The sequence below is a fragment of the Electrophorus electricus genome, chromosome 2, assembly GCF_041902795.1.
Source record: "Electrophorus electricus isolate QZ-2024a chromosome 2, ASM4190279v1, whole genome shotgun sequence".
Classification (NCBI taxonomy): domain Eukaryota; kingdom Metazoa; phylum Chordata; class Actinopteri; order Gymnotiformes; family Gymnotidae; genus Electrophorus; species Electrophorus electricus.
Window position 1 is genome coordinate 27,586,923 of NC_137498.1, and position 19,433 is coordinate 27,606,355.

The 19,433-nt window shown below is 37.6% G+C and overlaps 2 protein-coding genes across 5 annotated transcripts; one reads left to right on the forward strand and one right to left on the reverse strand.

Annotated features, from left to right (window-relative positions):
• Positions 1-355: 355 nt before the first annotated feature.
• necap1 (NECAP endocytosis associated 1) lies at positions 356-10,861 on the reverse strand. 3 transcript variants are annotated; one of them, XM_027002285.3, is made up of 9 exons: positions 10,484-10,861; positions 9,908-10,081; positions 3,330-3,430; positions 2,970-3,074; positions 2,648-2,729; positions 2,317-2,425; positions 1,972-2,110; positions 1,004-1,097; positions 356-816 (listed from the first exon to the last, which is right to left on the reverse strand). In XM_027002285.3, exons 2-9 carry the CDS (start codon positions 10,000-10,002, stop codon positions 756-758), a joined length of 786 nt encoding a protein of 261 aa, XP_026858086.1. In that variant the 5' UTR covers positions 10,003-10,081; positions 10,484-10,861; the 3' UTR covers positions 356-755. The 3 variants fall into 3 exon arrangements, 2 of the variants coding, with proteins under 2 accessions (XP_026858086.1, XP_081553860.1); XR_003410136.3 differs by lacking the exon at positions 10,484-10,861 and having other exon boundaries at positions 935-1,097; positions 9,908-10,394; XM_081697734.1 differs by lacking the exon at positions 10,484-10,861 and having other exon boundaries at positions 9,852-10,394.
• epn1b (epsin 1b) lies at positions 10,354-17,791 on the forward strand. Of its 2 annotated transcripts, XM_027002283.3 has the most exons (10): positions 10,354-10,492; positions 11,139-11,278; positions 11,515-11,611; positions 11,891-12,046; positions 12,459-12,587; positions 13,165-13,276; positions 13,522-13,685; positions 13,770-14,298; positions 15,166-15,300; positions 15,413-17,791. In XM_027002283.3, the coding sequence occupies exons 3-10, from the start codon at positions 11,543-11,545 to the stop codon at positions 15,586-15,588; spliced, it is 1,470 nt and encodes a 489-aa protein (XP_026858084.2). In that variant the 5' UTR covers positions 10,354-10,492; positions 11,139-11,278; positions 11,515-11,542; the 3' UTR covers positions 15,589-17,791. The 2 variants fall into 2 exon arrangements, with proteins under 2 accessions (XP_026858084.2, XP_026858085.2); XM_027002284.3 differs by lacking the exon at positions 11,139-11,278 and having other exon boundaries at positions 10,390-10,492.
• The last annotated feature ends 1,642 nt before the right edge of the window (positions 17,792-19,433 follow it).

Here is a 19,433-nt window from a genome sequence, read left to right on the forward strand (position 1 = left end):
TTTTTCAATAATGTTTGATGAAATTGTCCCAGTTTGCATACTATGTAACCCAGTTTTTTTTTTAAATGGCATTTGACTGTAAATTAAATACTAGATCAAGTTATCACTTTGTTAACAATAAATTTGATATTGTCTGTCTTTCAAACTTAAAGCAACAAATTGAGTTCCCAGAACTCCTTTTTACTAAACAGTCTTCAGGCATATGGCCATCCTCTCCAACATTCTGATAATTTAATTTATTTTGCTTATAATCAAGCACACAGTCATTTGCTTTCCTCCTGTAAATCACAAGGTTGTTCTAAATACTTAATTATTAATAAGCACTTTGGGTTTGTATACGTCAAACACTTCATAATTATTTTGCAATATTTTATTCTTGTTTAGTATATCAGTGACCACTGATTAGTAAATGTACAGTGCACTTACTACAAATTTGTAATAATTACATGTTTTATTGTAAGCATCCTGAGTCCCTACCTTTCTAATGAGAATTATACCATGTTTCTGTCATTTTAATGTGCTTGGTTAACAATATTCTATATAATATATATTACAAATATATTGGATGACATTCAGTATTTATATTAATTTCTGAGGTTTCTGAGGTTGAAGAAATTCATGATTTAATCTGTAACACATCAGTTCTTTCTAAGGTCCCTTAACTAATGATCTAATACATTTCACTTTGAATGTTTAGTCAGTGACAGACTTATGGGATATCTCATGAAATGATGTGGCAGATGATAAAATGATGATCAAAACTGGACCCAGTTCCCAGAAGTTGGTTCTTGTTGTGGTGCTGAAGAAGGAACAGAGCTGTAGGACAAATAACAGAGCAAAAAAAAAAAGTAATGATGTTGGAACACCATGTAAATGAGATGGCATATGCATCTCATGCTGTTTTTAGATCATGTTCATGTGGTCTCTTGCTCACCTGTTTTAATGATTAGGACTTTGAAAAGGTGGACTTAGAACAGCAGTTAAGATTGTCTGGGGTTGTTACCTTGCAGTGGAAGAGAAGTCACCCCACAGGTCTGAACTCAGGTTTGCCTGAACCACTGTATTGGAGTTACTACTATCCAATTCTAACAAACAACCTGAAGGGAGACCAAACATGCAGAGTAAACCAAACTCAATTACTTACATTTTGTCTATAAGTCCCTAAAACTTCAATACAGCTTCAATTACTTTACAAAGTGCAAGTAAGTGTAGGTTTGTTTTTTTGTATACAGAGGTAGCACTACAAGGGAGTTAACAGAATATATTAAGCACTGCGAGATTAATTATACTGTTGACAACTGTCAGACCAAGCATAAATAGTAATACCAAAAGTAGCTACACAAATTCAGACCTCATTTCTGTAGTGCAAGATATAAACACATTTGTGCCTTCTACAGGCTCAGCTAGAACAACACAGCAGTTCACATGAACATGTGCCCAGACACACCGTACCACACATTTACAGCATTTAGATGATGTATTTATCTAAAGCAACTTACAATTATGACTGAGTACATCTTGAGCAATTGAGGGTTAAGCGCCTTGCCTTAACAAGGCAACCTTATGATTACAATTCAAGTACCTTAACCACTGAGCTACCACTGCACACTTCTACCTACTGAGTGAGTAGGTGTTGCTACTGTATCAGCATGGGAGCAACAAACTCAGCTACAACATAATGGACCCTGAAGACAGCATGTCCATCCTGCATGCTTCATTTACTTGTAGAGTCCAAATGGGACATTTCTGTACTTCTGTACTGCTACAGGGTGTTGCAGAAACATTTGGGTTCCATCAAACAAAAGGTTGCATCAGAACTAGCAAGCATAACTTGAAAAATGGACATTTTCACTGAAAGAAATTTTACTTCTGTTAACGCCATTTCATATACACTAATCCAAAATTTTGCAATAAAAAAGTTGTATATTGATTACTTTTTATTTAGCTGCTGTAAACAAACAAAAACCATACCAATCTGTGCTCCCCCTAGGTGTTGTTCCATGTTATGTTTAGAAGAAGGTGGAGGGGCTATTTTGCCTCCAGGGGGAGGTGGGAGAAGGCCAAGGCCTCCTGAACTCTGGGGGCGGGGCTTATCCCTTTTTTTGCCTTGCTGAAAATAAAAATGGAAAATTATCAAAACAGCAAACAAGTGTACACACACACACGATACAATTTAATTAAACTATAAGACATTCAGTTTATTAAAACCATGAAAAGGTGACAAATATTGAAGTTCACTGGAATGATGAATCACTGCAAAAAACCCCCCCAAAAAACAGCATAAAGCCTGATGTGTTGTTAAGACCCTATATTTACCCCAATGTTGAGTGTAATGGTCTGTCCCTCCTTAAAGCCCAGCTCCATCTTTGGCCCAGAGTCTGCAGCCTGAGCACTTTTGCTGATTTCATTCTCCTGTTTCACCCACCTTACAAAGAGAGAGAGAGAGAGACAGAGAGAGAAAGAAAGACCCTTTGCATTTTGGCAACTAGTGAAAAAATTAGCCATGAAATATGAAATAAAAGCATGTACTAGAACTATATTTGCTTTGTTCAGGCAATGGCTGTTGATTGGCTTCTCTTCCAAAAGACAAAAAGTGCCTAGTCTTTGGATTCATTTAATGTTAATATGTTAGAAAAAGGAGACTGACTTGAAATGATCCTGCAGAGCAACACTGAAATCAAACGCATCACCCCTGTCACTGAATCCAACCCCAATGTATGCACTCCGACCTAAAATATGAAAATGCAGTGTTTATTAGTGCTTAAATCATTTCAGCACATTACTATTATACAAGGTATCTTTATATGCAACCATAAAACAACAAAAAATATGTACCAAAAATATTAAATAGTAAGCTATAATTGAAAATAAAAGCAAAAAAATAAAGAAAAACAGTGAAAAATGTAGTGATAAATGATTTAATATCTGGTTAAAGTCAGTAAGGCAGTCTAAGGCATGCAGATAGACACCGTTATCATCTTGTATTCGGAGCACGAAGTACCGGCTGGAATCATTAACCGTCTCCACGGCAATACCAGGGTATTCCTGAACTGGTGCCTGAGCAAACAGCTCACCTGATGAACAGGAATCAAACAGGATACACATTGATATTTGTTTGTTTTTTGTTTTTTTTGTCATATGTGGTAGTGCAGATTTTAAAATCAGAGGTGGCATATTTATTACATGGCACCAGAGACAAAAGCAAAATGAAGTGCAAAAAATCTGTACTTTTTAACTTATTCTTGTTTCTTCTATGTAAGTGTCTGAAAAAAAAAAATGCTTGCACTACTTCGGTTAAAAAATTATTCACTACTTAACTCTTCCTTCACCTGAGAGTTTGTCTTCCAGTTTGATATATGCCACCTTTCCCTTTGCAGTTATCCGCATCCGCCCTGTCCAATCAGGAGCATCCAACTTCCAGTCAGCCGCTCTGCCAACAGTAGAACAGCGGAGATTAGATTCACAATCATAACTAACAAATAGCTGTGCCCAAAATTCTCAATGTATTCTCTTGGTACCTCCAAATAAGGAAGATAAATAGGTGATCAGCAAACATAATATTGTAAAATCTATCCAGTGTTAAAACATTCTGTGCTGTAAACAGCACCATTACATATTGTATAGAATAAGGTTTCCTAACTTGCGATTCGTGATGGTATTGCAAGGGGTTTGTAAGATTATGAAAAACATTTCAATCTTACATCAAATTACTTTTTTAACAAATAAAAACAAACTTTAAAATGTCATTTTATTGTGACCTCATAAATAAAATATGACAGAAGTCATGTGATAACCATTTGCAAGTGAATGTCCAATGTTCATAATTTACAGTTAAGATCAAGTATGTTTTTAAATGTGGGAAAGGACTTAATTAAAAAAAAGATCATGAAAAGAAAATCAAGGGAAGATGAATATCCAAGCACAAGTCAGTTCCCAAGCAAGAAAAGCTCTGTATATACAATGAGGAATATTTAAAATTTGGGGGTTTACATGCACAGATAGTGACAAGGACAAACCTTTCCCCAAGGGTGTAGTATATCTGGAGCAGCTTTCTAATGAAAGCATGAAACCAGCTTTTTTTGAAAAGGCATCTGGAAACAAAACCTAAAAACCTATCTGAAGGTTTCAAAAATATCACTTTCTGATAGTAACATTTCTAGGAGAATACCAGAAATGTCACTCGATATGGCAGAAAAATTAAGGCCTGCATCTGGTTTGAATTTGCTGAAAGGCTGTTAAGCTGTAATTATAAGCTGGGAAACAGTAATATGAAAAACATTAATGGAAGTAATATTTTTCAGAAGTCAAACAAATCATGCCTAAATCTTTAGATTTTACAACTTAATATGTTATTCTAAATAAGGACTGGGGATCTAAGATTAGCAAAACCCTCCCTTCCCTTGAAATTCTTAAAAAGCTGTTGCTTTTTTAATTACATATGCCTTTGAGGTAAATCATCATGATTCTGACTATAAAAGTACCAATAAAGTTTGGAGACGAATAAATGTTTATTTATCTGCTTATACCTAGAGTTAACGTAAACAAAGTTTTCATTGTTTCACTAGAGCGTTTTCACTCTTGGGCTGTTTCAGCATTTCAAGTGGTCTCAGACTGCTGAGTAATAGACCAGTGACAGGTGAAGAACTTTGACGATATCTTTACAACTCGTATCACAATAAGCTTAAGATAAATGGCAATATACAATGAAAACCTTAAAGTAATGTCAAAGTGTCAGCATTTATTTGTAACACCAAAACTCAACATACTGTACATCTGCATAGTAACTATGTCCAAGTAATATGTTTTAAAAGTATAAGACAATTGTGCACAGCATACATCATCTTGTGAATTGTGAAAGGTCAGTCGCATAAAAACAAATTCAGTACTTAATTAAAAATATTTTCTATAAATACATTTAAAAAAATAAGACAACTCGGTATAAGATTGTGCACTATGCCTCTCTTGTATCTACAGCATGTATAGTGACAGTGTCTGGTTTCAGGGAGGCCTCTTGGCAAGTCACAAACCCATGGACACATTTTTTGCCAAATGGTTGAGCTTTGGAAATACTGCTTTGTGATGCACCACCAATCCAGTGAATTTTCAACACTATCTAACTTGGCAAGCTGCAAGAAGGTAGACAGGTTCATGTTATTGGCCTCCATCTGTGATTCAGTGGATGTGGAGGATACTGTTACACTTAAGTGTGGTCATCTTTTTCACCTTTTCTTTCTTTTCTGCATCCTCCTGAGGTGTAGGCATTGTAGTCGATGATGAATTAGATGGTCCCTTTGCTTCCTGAGTTACAGGCAGTTCTGTCATTCTCCAAACTGCCCTGGTCAACCATAAGGGACTCCATGCTTATCTTCTTCAATGTTGTCACAGGCAATGGCATGTACTCTTGAACCTGAGGTCTATGAAGGATACCATGGCCTATAGGCTCTGTGGATCATCAAATTTTACAATGAGCTAATCTAGAGTAGAAGAGTTGATGGCTTTTATAAGTGTTGTGTCCTCTTCCTGATAAACCAGAATGATGGTATTGAACAAAGGCACACTGGTTTGATGTAGGAGACAGTAACAATTTGCTCATCTTGTAATGCATTGGTGAGCTCCTGGAATTAGGACCTTGTTAATTCTAGGACTTCTACATTTTTGCCAGATTGGAACAAAAATCCAGATCATTTTGTCAGATGCCAAGACTTTTTACAATAGCTTGCTCCTGCTTCCGCACCCTCTCTGTAATTTTCTGCCTTGACCTCTACCTGGTAGGAGGCTCAGTGATAGGTTGGTGTTTAACTTTTTACAGTTAAATAAGTAACTGCTGACAACGTTCTTGTACACAGCTACAGCATGGTTGATTCACAAATATTTCATACTTTCATCCAATGTTTCTACACCAAAATAAAAGGTGTCAGTTGATACCTGCACAGACACACACACCCACACCATTTTTATCAAGGCAAAACAATATTTTTTATTTGAATAGTTCATTACACAAGCTATTTCGGAGCATATCATCTTCCAGAACATTACAATTTCAGACAAGTTTTATTTATAGTCCTCCGACATCTACATTTTCCATAATGTTACCACTTTCACCTATATGCTTTTCCTATTGATGGGTGACCAAGGCAATGCTTACTGCAATCATGGAACTCTATAAAGTGTCATTGCTAGCATTCTTATTAAAATTACTTACCTATTGCCAAGTGCAGGTGATGATCAAAACTCTGCAGCCTTGTCCACTTGTACGAACCGATGGGTTTGACAATGTTACTCACATTGTCTGTTGTAATACAAACTTTCCATTGTTCTTATAATCCCTAGGATTTCAGGGCATCTCTCAGGCCTTGGAGTCCTTTTGCAACTATGTCAGCTGTATGATCATTTGGAAGCATGCATGGCTTGCATCTGTTGCTTGACCACAAATATATGGTTGTAGTGAAGTAGCATTTGATAACTTTTGTGAAAGCCCATCTTGAACTTTATTGTACAGTTTAGGCAGTGCCTGCTTCGCAAAGTATTTACATCCAGGAAGTACTTGCGGTCAAATGGTACGCCACTGCAGCTGTTATTTCTTGCCATGATGCAACACTTTCCATTGTTATTTACTTTGTGACATTTTACTCATAGCAGAAGTGGTCTGTCAGTCTTCAGGGCATTACACTGACTCAGCACTCTAATCTGGGTGATGTTGCTTGAGGTGGTGGAATAAATTTGTTGGGCTGCTACTTTTAGTTGTGATGATTCTACATCATAATTGGCAAAAATTGTTCTCTAGTGAGCATCATTCCTCCAGAAATTGACCGTTCTTTATAGGAATTAAATCTTCTCCATTGGCGTCCTGTTTTTCCATTGTTGAATGGCTTATCAGTTATCACTGAGGTATGTGACAGTGTGGGAAAGTGAAGAAAATTGCTACAGTAACATAGGGTGGCAATGGTAGGCAGATGTGGGGATGCTGGTGTGCATGCAAATACAATATTACTAATATGGTCATTACTTCTATAAAATACCATCAAATATCAATATTCTTTATATTACGCACAGCTGTACTGTCAACAGGTTTGATACATTAGGCACTTATATTATATAAGGAAACAGTCAGTTCTAGAAGTTGAGTTCTGTTGGAACCAGGAAAAAAGAAATTAATAAAAATAAAATAAATAAAATAAAAAAAATCAGCAAGCATAAGGATCTGAGGTGCCACATTATTATGGCCAGATGATTGGGTCAGAGCATCTCCAAAATGGCAGTTTTTTCAGTTGTTCATGGTATGGCAGGGTTAGCACATACAAAAAGTGGTCCATGAAAAAACAATTGGTGAATCAGCAACAGGGTCATGGGCTCCCGAGGCCAAGTGTTGTATGTGGGGAATAGCCTGTCTGGTCTAATCTCACAGTAGAGCTACTGTTGCATATACTGTTGAAAAGGTTAATGCTAGGTATGATAGAAGTGTGTCAGAACAAACAATGCATCACAACCTGCTGCATATGAGGTTACACAGACATAGATTAGTCAGACAGAGCACCCAGGGTGACCTCTGACCACTGACAAAAGCACTGGACCATCAAGCATTGGAAGAAGTTGGCCTGGTATAATTAATTTTTTTTTAAAACAAGTGGATGGCCCAGTGTATGTGTATCACTTACCTGAGGGAGAGATGGTACCAAGACACACTATGGAAAGAAGTCAAGCCTGCAGAGGTAGTGTGATGCTCTGGGCAATGTTGAAACAGGGAAATCTTGGGCCATTCATGTGGAGTTACTTTGACATGTACCACCTTCCTAAAAACCACTGCAGACCAAGTAGACTGCTTCATGGCAATAGTATTCCTTAATGTCAGTGGGTTTTTTTTCAGCAGGATAATGTGCCCTGCCACATCACAAAAATTGTTTATGAATGGTTTGTGAAATGACAGTTCAAGGTATCGACTTCACCTCCAAATTCCACAAATCACAGTCCAAACAAGCATCTATGGGATGTGCTGGAAAAACAAGTGTGATCCATGGAGTCCCAGTTTGTAACTTAGAGGACATAAAGGATCTCCTGCTATTGTCTTAGTGCCAGATACCACAGGACATCTTCAGAAGTCTGTGAAGTCCATGCCTTGATGGCTCAAAGCTTTTTGGCTGCACAAAAGGGACCTACACAATTATATGGTCCGTTTTTGTTATATTTGAAATATGAAAACAGGATCATTAAATATGGCCATCTTGACTACAATACACTGTCACATAGATGGGGTCTAAGTTCTAAGGTAAGGGGCAAACTGACCTGAGTATCTGCCTACGGAGGGCATCAGGCAGTTGGATGGTGTTGGTGATGGACCCTTAACTGTATTAAGTGGGATGTGTTGGTTCGAGTCAGAGATTAGTCAAATTTATATTTAATTATATACATATATATACATACACACGGTCTTTTGACTAATTGTAGCTTGTCCTACCAAGGCAGTGTGCAAGGCTAATATTATATTTTGATACACAAAGTAATTTTGTTGAAATATCTAAAGAACAGGTGGAACATTAGTCATTACCTTGACATGACTGTGGGCAATCTTAAGAAATGAAGGAAGAATCACTCAGAACTCCACATACTCATTATAAGGAGCCTGCACCTTTAGGAAGCAACCATTCTCTTTTGAGCTTTCTTATTTTTTATTTATTCATTTTTGCACATGTACAGAATGTACTCGAACATCGTTCATCAGCTGTAGTCCGTTCGAGTGTAAATACACATGGATGACGAGCAGTGACAATGGGCTGACAGAAGGCTATCATCAGTTGCTCCTAGATTCCATTAGATCTTCAGTGTCAGTTTGGTGTGTCCCTAAGCATAAAGGAGCCTAAAGGGAATAAGTGGTCTTAAATCTCATCAGTGCTAAAGAGTACCAGAAAGAGAACTAGTTCAAATGTGAACTTAAAAAGAACTAGAAGGCAGTAGCCGCCAGTTCCTTTTCTGGTTAACTAATGAGTTCAGTTTATTAAGAACCACAATCTGCCTATGTGATGTGAAACTCAATTTCAACCATGGTTCTTCCCTCTTTAAATTTAGCGTGTTAAATACCAAAAAAAGTATACCATTTTTGTAACAAGGAAATTAGATATAGGATATTATGGGGTTTCAAATAAATTTGAGCAATATTTAATTATTTATAATATGAAGATTTTTTATTTATATAATGAATAGCCTAATAATATACTATAATTAAATACAATTAAAGACAAATGGTAGACCTTTCCTACACGTGTTTTAAAACTCACACGTTATATTTAATTGATTTATCTTGCTAGCATTTTCTTTACCCCAATAAATAAATAAATAAATAAATAAAAAATAAAATAAAATAAATACAAGTCGGTTAATATCATGTAGTCTAACGTTTAACTATTAGATTTGTTAGCGAGCCGTTGGCTAACTATGTTAAATAGGATAGCTCAGATAAACCGTGCAATAACACCACGCGAAATTACAGTGAATTTTACTAAGCGTAATAAAGACGTTCTACATTTATTTATAGGATAGCTTACAGGCTACTGTGGCGTGAGGCCTTCATTAGTCTGTATACAACATCCTTAAACTGGGTATTTTAAGAACTCTATATAACCAATCCTATAATTAAGGGTCCAACGTTAGTAGTCTATGTAATGGTACATCTTTCTGTAATACACTGTCCCCGACATCAATAATTGGAAAACTCCTTTGGTAGCTAAAAGATTAGCCTAAACGCTGTGCAAGCATTTAGATATTTGTTATCTTCATAAACGCTCCACGTACAGTGGCAAGTAGACAAATACAGCGACCCGGACGAAAAATGTTTAAGCAATTAACACAATTTACGGTACCTTAATGCAGACACCTGTCCTTGGATGAGGCCCACACATCTCATGATTTAGCCTACCTGTATCCACGATTCGTAGCTCGAGGTGGGATGCGGTAAACACTGATATCTGGTTTAACACAGATAATTGATTCGTATTCCCCCTCAGTCGTCATCTTGAAAGAAATCTACTTTATCGACGTGAGACGTTTTAAAAAAAAAACTTCATCCGATTTGGTTTTGGGGAACAGTCGCCTGCAGAGACAAAGACGTCGGTGACGTTTACGATATCTAGCTACTCAAATCATTGGCGCTTGGGTTAAGAATTACGCAATACGTATACCTCGAGCTAAAAGAAAAAAGGATCAGCTGATACAAGGATCAGCTGTCGCAATATTGATTAAACAAAAGAATATCCCACTTTTTAGTTTAGTTAATGAGTCCGTGTAATAGCAAATCACAATTTTTATTTTAGTCGTATGTTTAAAAATGACAACTACAGCGTTCAATGAAAACTAGGTCCCCTCCTTTACAATATATATACAATTAGGACGCATGTGCGAGTTTCTTTCTGACAGGTAGCTAGCCACGGAAGCGGAAATTTCCGCCCCTGTCGGAAATAGCACTATTATTGCATCTCCCAGCTACTCGTCTTACCTCTCCAAGGTAGGTATTATTAACATTTGCATCAGTGTCCTGTTGTAGTCTACAAAATGAATCATCCAACAAAAGAAATGCAACGAATTTTCTAACCATTAGGTTAGCTACACAATTCCATGTCAACGGGTGTGCTCATCTCCATGAAGGCTACATATAAACTAGCTCTCTAGCTAACTACCTAGCTATATCGCTAGCCTGCGTAGCTATCCGTGATACAGATAGCCTGCCTATCAAATTACTGTAAGCGCAAGATCAAGCGTGATAACCAAGTGAAAGTTGGCAATATCGTTGTTAACCTCTATCCTTGTACACGGGCAAACGTTAAAACTGTACTGGCTACCGTGATGCACTCTCCCTGTCTTAACAGCTCCCTGAAAATCAGTCATGCCTTGTTAGCACAACGACAGAGTAGGTTGCAAAAGCAACTGTAATTCTACACCTTGCCAAACGCTTCTATTTTGGCCCATGTACTGAAAATCATACCGTATACCTTATATACATTTCTGCCAAATAAACCATCAAGTTGCACGTTTAGGCTATATCTACCCATGACCTTAGAGACAAATGATTTACCCATTGACTTGCCTATATGGGCTGTTAAAATGTTTCCATGGTTATATTAGACATGCTAAAATAATTGATCGTTTTACAGGACCTCAGTTTGACCCTCTGATGTAAAGACCAGATGTTATCCTAAGGAAAGGTTCATGGATTGAGCATCCTGTAAAAAGGAACATTTATCAACAATAGCCATCTCCCTGCAATAGTAATAACTACAGACATATTTTAAAGGTAAATGCAAGCAGGAGGATATAGAAGTTTGAATAATATTTATTAGTTGGTGTAGAAGGGTTGACCCATTCTCACATTTATGAATATACATGGAGTGCATGCAAAATATACATTCACACATATGATTATTCTACTGTGTTATGCTTAGCGCTGATCAGTCTATATTTAATGATCCATTGAGAGAAAAAATCTCCTTTCACTCTTTACTCTTGTATCCTTTTGCCTTCTCTGATCAGCTCTTTGTAAGGCAACACATCCAGCACAATGACACAGTCAATGATACGTAGAACACTGAAGAACCTTGTGCAGAATTACTCTGAGGCTGAGGTGAAGGTAAGGAGAACCTTTAGGTTTTATAATCACTCCTCTCAAAAACCCATTATTCATTAATTTCCTTCATTTTGTGTTATTTTAACAGTTCATTCATTTACTCAACACTGCCACTTATTTATTTCTTTTGTCCCTTTCATATGTCATGTACCATTACCCGTGGCATGTTCTGTCAAATGTTCTACATGGTTATCCACAGGGAATCAGTGAGTGATATCTACAACATAATTATCATTTTAATTACAGCACTTCACATCTGTTTCTGTCTGCTTTTATTCTTAGGTGAGGGAGGCAACCTCCAATGACCCCTGGGGGCCATCCAGCTCACAGATGGCAGACATATCAGATCTGACATACAATGTAGTAGCCTGTGGTGAAATTATGGGCATGTTATGGAAGCGGCTCAATGATGACAAGAACTGGAGGCATGTCTACAAGGTGTGTGTGTGGACCAAACTATGGGGGGGAAATGTCCTGCTTGAATGTTTTATTTGTTTTAATTTTGAAATGTTTGTAGGTGTTAGTTCTTCTATGTACTACAATTCCTGGAATTTGTTGTAATCATTTAAATAGTCTATATATTTTAGATTGTGTATGATTCACACAGACTGTGTAATTTAACTAGCCAGCTATGTCACCAGCTGGCAAAACTGTGTTCTGCACTTCTTGTTCTGTTGTTGGCAGATTAGCTTCCCCTATCTCTCGGGTTTGAAGAAAAAAGATATTACATAAATTCAGATTACCACTGTAAGAACTGATGTATCTAAAAGAATAATGTATTTAATTAAAAAATGCAAAAATGTTGGAGTTTCTCTCTCTCTCTCTCTCTCTCTCTCTCTCTCTCTCATAGTCTTTAACACTGCTGGAGTATCTACTGAAAACTGGTTCTGAACGTATTCCGAAGCAGAGTCAAGAGAACATTCATATTATCAAACCTCTGTTAGAGTTTCGCTTCATAGACAAGGATGGGAAAGACCAGGTACTTTCATAACAATCACTGACTATTTGGTTGTCTAATAATTTTCAGTATGTTTTGCACTTCTAATGTTAATCATAAAGTGAAAAAACAATACCTGTGTAGTTTTTTTTTTTTTTATGCTAGTTTTAATTCTTAGAAACACTGAGTATTAAATATGTTGATAGCATATCACGCTTAACTGTCACTGTTATTGACAGACTATTAAAACAAGTTATATTACCTGAAACTCTTATTTTAAATGTGTTCTTATCTAGCATTATAGTATTATGACTTTGAAACAACAAATGATAATCAAGATGAAGTTAGCTTGAGGTAGCTAGTGATACAGCTCAGTGCAGTGTTAGCATAGTAATACAATATAGTACTAAATGTACAAAGCCTTCAGTTAGACCTGATGTAATATTATTGCACATCACAACAGTGCCCTCAAATCATGTATTATGTCACATCTTATTTTTTACAAAACAAACTCAAGAAACACTAAAGGAAGAGGGGTATATTTTACTATTAAATAACTGTTGACTGAAGTTGCTAATGGAATCTGTCTGCAGCTTTAGTGGTTACTTGTCCTCTTTAGGGTGTGAATGTCAGGGAGAAAGCCAAGATGGTACTGGCTCTTATACAAGATGAGGAGAAACGGAAAGAGGAGAGGGAGTGTGCTATGAAGACTAAGGACAAGTTGGCATCTGGTAAGATTCTCGTCAATAACCCATTATATATGACCAGTACCTGACAACCCTTTGGACTCATTTTTTATATTACTAGGTTATTTATTAGTGTATTTCTTCAAATAAAAAAAAAAACCTTTACACTTCAGGATAAAACAACACCTTCTTTTGTATCTGGCCATAACATCTCTGAAGTTTCTTCATCATGAAACTTGTTTACATTTCGTTTGTGCATTTGCTTCTCTTAAACTCTTTCCTTTATTCAGGCACCTCAGACTCAAGTGACAAAGCAAAGGCTGAGGTTCCTGCATATACAGGGCTACCATCCTTGGACAACATCCCCTCCGTAGCTGATCTAACAGCCTCTATGGCAAAGAAGAAGGAGGAGCAGAGACGCCTGGAGGAAGAAAGGAAAGAGACAGAGAGGCGGGTGAGTTGGTGTTTTTAGCACTTTGGGATGATTTTAGTATACCATATGTTAACATATATTAAACATTATGCAATTTTCTGTCAGGCAAAAGAAGGTGAAAAAGAACCTGACCTGTGGGAGCAGGCGGCACCGAAGGCTGTGCCATCCAGTTCTGATCCCTGGGGAGCTCCGTCTGGTGTACAAAAAGGCACTGGCTGTGCCAGCAATGATCCCTGGGGGGCGCCATCAAGTGATTCCAAAGATTCAGGTCCGGTTTCTGTTGATCCTTGGGGTGGGTTAGTGGATGGAAAAAAAGACTCAGCCACAGCTTCTGGGGATCCATGGGGTGGTTCAGCCATGGCTGAGAAACAATCACCACCTGCCCAGAATGAGCCATGGGGTGACACTGCACAGCCTACAGAAAACAAAGATCCAGCTTCTACAGACCCCTGGGGCACATCCAGCGACTTACTAGAAGATTCCCAACAGACAAAGGCAGATCCCTGGGGGACACTGCCTCAGCCACCCACAGCGAAGATAGACCCATGGGGTGGGGATGGCGGAATCTCAGCGGTGTCAACCACTGATCCATTCGGAGATGGGGCTAAAGTTGATAATCCATGGGGCACATCTGGTATGTGAAAGATGGGAGGAAAAAGCAGGCCTAATAAAAGATAAGGCACTTCATTCTTAATCATTTCTCTAGTCACACTATATTAGCTCCTTCCTCTTGCTTCTGTTGTACTACCTCAAAATAATGTGTTGGCAGGACTTTAGCTGACTGCCTTATTACAAGTTCTCCAAATAGATCAGATGTAATTTATAGGAGATTTTGCAGTGTGTTCTGTCAGGTATGCTTAATGGTATGCTTAACACACATTTATGCTACTCATTATTCCTCAATTATCTATATTTCAAGCTGTTGTCCTACAACAGTGCTGAGCTATTGCAGTTGCCATGGTTGGAGTGTCTTGCATACAGATTTATAAGTGCTAATGCTGGCAGTTTATACGTTGGTTGTCTGTAATGGTATCAGGTTAGAGAGGTGAATTGTAAATGCATCAGACTACAAGAATGTAAAATAAGTACAAATTGACAAGTGTATGAGGCTTTCAACACTTTGTCAGTACAAGTTACGTTGACCACCAACATGTATTTTCATTATGTGTGCTGTTATGAGGCTGCCAAAAAGCACACTTTGTAATGACCTCAAATATCAGCACTTCTGCATCAACTTAGTTTCTTGTTCTTCCTCTCAATTTACAATTCTGGGAAATACAGACTGTATCACTTCACATAGCTTAAATAAGCGTTTGTTTGATAAGCTAATTGCATTTGATATATCATATAGGCCAATATTGAGCATTAAATCAGATTTGGTACATTTTGACTGCAGCATCTGAAAAATCCTTTTCCTGTTCCTGATATTCAACCTTCACACCTGCTACTTTTCTGCAATAAACATGAGTTAGATTTTTTGTTTTTTCTCTTCCAACTTCAGGTTCTTCACCACTTTCTGCTAATGACCCCTGGGGTGCCCCACCAGCTCCAACTAATACTACAGTTGACCCCTTTGGCAATGGAGGGATCTCAGATTCCTGGACAGCTCCTACAGAGAGCAGGACCAATGGAACAGGTTTCTTCTTTTGACACTCCCAATTAACCTATCACCATATATTTAATTACCTATATAATTAATAAAAAGCTGTAAATTCAAATGTATGTGCCCTTAATCAATTCATCCATAGGTGACCTTGCTTCAGCTGTACCACCTGAAGACTCCAAAAAACCACCTAGTTTCCTTGGGGAAGGAGCCTCACTGGTGGACCTTGACTCTCTCATGTCTGTCAAACCCAAACAAAAACAGCTCCCTCTTAGTGCCCTTTCAGCCTCTGGCCAAAAGGCACAGGGTAAGGAGGGCTAAGGCAGAAAGAGTGATGGATAAAAAGGAAAGAGAAAATCAGATATCAAATTATCCTTTGTAATTTTGAACCATACAGCTGATATTACGTGGATAGTTGCCATTGTAGGATTTGTCCTCATTTTTTAAAGTGTAACCCTCTTTCCATCTCCTCTGTGTGTGCTCAACCCTACATTTCCTTCTCCTCCTCCCTCCACCTGCTTTCTTTTGCATTCCTTTTTGCTTCCCAGGTATTTTTCCCTCCCCTAAGCCTCATGATTGCATCATAACTAACAATAACACAGATATATTCACCACTTCCATCTACCCAGAATCTATTTGCTTTGGTCCCCATGACTGTTAGTTCTGTCCTTGCACACCTCGACCCTGCCCACGGGACACCAGACGCCCAGATGGCACCCACTGTACATGGGACTTCCCATAATGGTCTAGGTTTGGCCCCCATGTCTGTTCCTTATTCCCTTGCCCCCCTAAACCCTAATCCCATGAAACCAGAAGCCCACATGGCACCAACTGCACAAGTGACTACCCAGAACATTTTTGTTTTGGTCCCTGTAACTGTTCCCTCTTCCCTTGCCGCCATCAACCCAACCCCTGGAGCACCAGAAACCCACATGGCACCTACTGCTCTCGGAACTACCCTCACTGGGTTCAACTTGTCTGGAAAGGATTTTCCATTGGCTCATGCCTCTATGCAACCTGGAGTGATGCCATTCAGCACTATGGGGCCTCCTATTGATGGAATGCCACCTTTATCACTTGGGGAGGCAGCTGCTCATCCAGTGGGAGTTAGACCTGGCGTCCCTGAGCAGCCACTGTTTGGGGTACAGAAATTGGGGATTCCACAGGGGGGAATAAAGACTCTCTTTTTTTGAGTTTTTCAATAATTATCCGTCACCACCCACCTTTCATATGGTCTCATACCAGCCTCTAACCTAAAACCCACTGTGTATGTGCGTGTGGGAAAGCCTATTTACAATCATTAAGCGGCAATATACTGAATGTGTTGTCTTTATTCACTTTATAGGAGAAAATAAGCATGCATATATCGAACATATCCAGAAAGGTGGTGTGAGAACAATGGTAGCGTTTGGTTGATTGTTTATGTTCTAGTGTAAACTATGGTTATGTTGTGGTGTTCATCTGATATTTTTGAATAGTACTTTTATCTGATGGGTACAGTCGTAAGTTATAAAACATTTTCACATGCAAATCACAAAAAGGAACGAGTATTTTATGAAGCTGTTGGTTCAAATATTAATGAAAGTAATCACATCACAAATTGATTGAAAATTTGACAAATTGATAAAAAAATAATATAAACTTGAGTATAGTACATTTAGTGAAAGCCAAAATGTTTTAATCAAAGCTTGCTTTGTTCTGTAGTTTACATTCCGTTATTTTTGGACAGTACATTCTGTAGATGCTTTAGGTATGCTTAACCTACTATTTAGCTGCCTAATAGGTTTACAGTCAAAATTAAGTTGAAATGTACACATTTTGGACTGCTGTAATCAGGATTTAATCAAATGACTACCAGAGTCTTGTACCTTATGTATGACATCAGGCTGCGTACTACTCAGAAATGACTAAGGAATAGTGACCTATTAGCTAAACCTGTTGAGTAGGGATACCTAATAAACATGCTGCAGCGTGCATGTTTGCTCTTTGGCTGACAAAATGCTCATTTTATTTTTGTTTAGTATTCTTATATAATTTCACTTGGCTATTCACATTTCATCAAAAAAGTACTTAAATACTGAACTGAAGTGTTGAAAAGGATGGAGCACAAATTATGAAAAATGGTCTAATCCTTCCAATTCAATGTCAAAATATTGGTGAAGGGAGCTTATAACCAATATATGTCATGTTTGTGTTATGTATTTATTTATTTATGTATGTATTTATTTATTTATTTATTTAATCTCTTCTATTGCTCTTATGATGCAGGACAAGTAATTTTACTGTCATGTAATGAAATGAAAATGAAATAATTGAAAAACACATGACTGAAAGGAAGACAGTCATCCTCTGTATTTTCCTACAGTATTTTTCCCCCACTAAGCAGTAATGTAATTACAAGTTTGATTATAATTTTATTTTTAATTGCAAATCAATATATTTATTCAGCCATTATGTTTGGGTGTAATGTTTCTTGTGAATGTGTGTATTAGAAAAATAAAATGAAGAAACAGTTCTGGTCTAATTCAGCAAATACCTTTCTTTGGTTTTCTTTAGGTAAATGCAATATGCAGTCACAGTGGCAAGGCATTGTCAGATAGGGAGCCATATCCAGCTCACCACATTACACTAACAAAGGCAACACACAGAAAAGGTGAGGTACACTGTTTCAGAGCAAGTCATTAACTACATTATGCCAGTAGTAGTTCTGTGTTTAAAAGTGAGGATACTAGGTAGACAAATACATACTTAGATTTTACTGTCCAAGGCTAAAGGTCTCCATTGTCCAAAAAGTGTATTAGTAGTTGTGCCCAAACAAGTCCAGTCACACCATGTAATCTGTGAAAAGCCTCACGTTATGGAAAATGGAAATTTGAGACTAATTTTCAAGCTTTAAGCTTTGCACCAAGCAGTTAAGAATCAGCTGTATCCAAAACAGAACAATCAGAATGTGAAGGGAATTTGGGAAGATATAGTGTATAGTTGACATGTTATGCAGCCCAGCTGTGTTCATATGGAAGCTGATCATGAATAAAATAACTACTGTCAGTCACTCCTGTAAGCTTCCTTGATTTATTGGCCAGCTACCATCAGAAAGTATGTTAGCAGAAATGAATGCATCAATAAGACAATCCCAAAAACCAACATAATGGAAACCAAATATTTATGCTAAAAACCTCAATAGAAACATGAAAAATGACTGGTTTTACATATGCTGTTTGAAATGATGGTTAAATGTAGCATAATTATTTTATAACAAATTAATTTAGAACATGTAGTTGCTTTACAAATGATACTAAGTATTGTAAAATAAATAAATAAATAAAATGCAAGAGAAACAAGATTTTTTGTGTTTCTCCCACCTGGCCCACTGTAACATCTGGACACTTAAGGATGCAAATGCAAAGGATCTTTATTGAAATTCATGGGGGTTTTGGAATAAAAAACAGGATCGCTGAGAACTAAAACAAGACAAAAAAGGAACTTGTAGATAAAACACCAGAACTAGAAGCAAAACCTAACCAGAGAGGAGCACAAATACAAAAACACAAAACCAAGGAGCAGAGCCTAGACAAGGAGATAAAGGTCATATAACATCATACATACAAGACAAAAGGCTGTGGCTAACAATGTAATAATTACACAGAACACTAACTGGAGAAACCTAAGGCAGATTACACAAGGCAGGGGTAATGAAGCTGACAGGTGGATATGGGTGGAAACTAAACCAGAATGGAAACCATTTGGCTAGAACAAAATTTCTGAGCACATGAAAAAGCCTTGTGGAAAATTGCAACACCAGAAAAGGGGGAACCATGCCACCCACCAGCTTCTTGCAAAGGCCTGTAGCATATCTGATGCAATCACCTTTCACTGTGTGTTCTACAGAAAACACAATATAGCTACAAGTAATGACATATGTTTAAAAATGTACAAATACACTGCCTGGCCAAAAAAAAAAAGTCACCACCTGGATTTAACTAAGCAAATAGGTAAGAGCCCCAAGTTATTTAACCTTAACTGATGCAGCGAGTAGCTTCTCATTTGTTAACCATGTCGAAAGACACATCCCATGGTCATGGAAAAGACATTAATCTGTTTCAGAATGGTCAAATTATTGGCATGCTTCAAGCAGAGAAAACATCTAAGGAGATTGCTGCAACTAC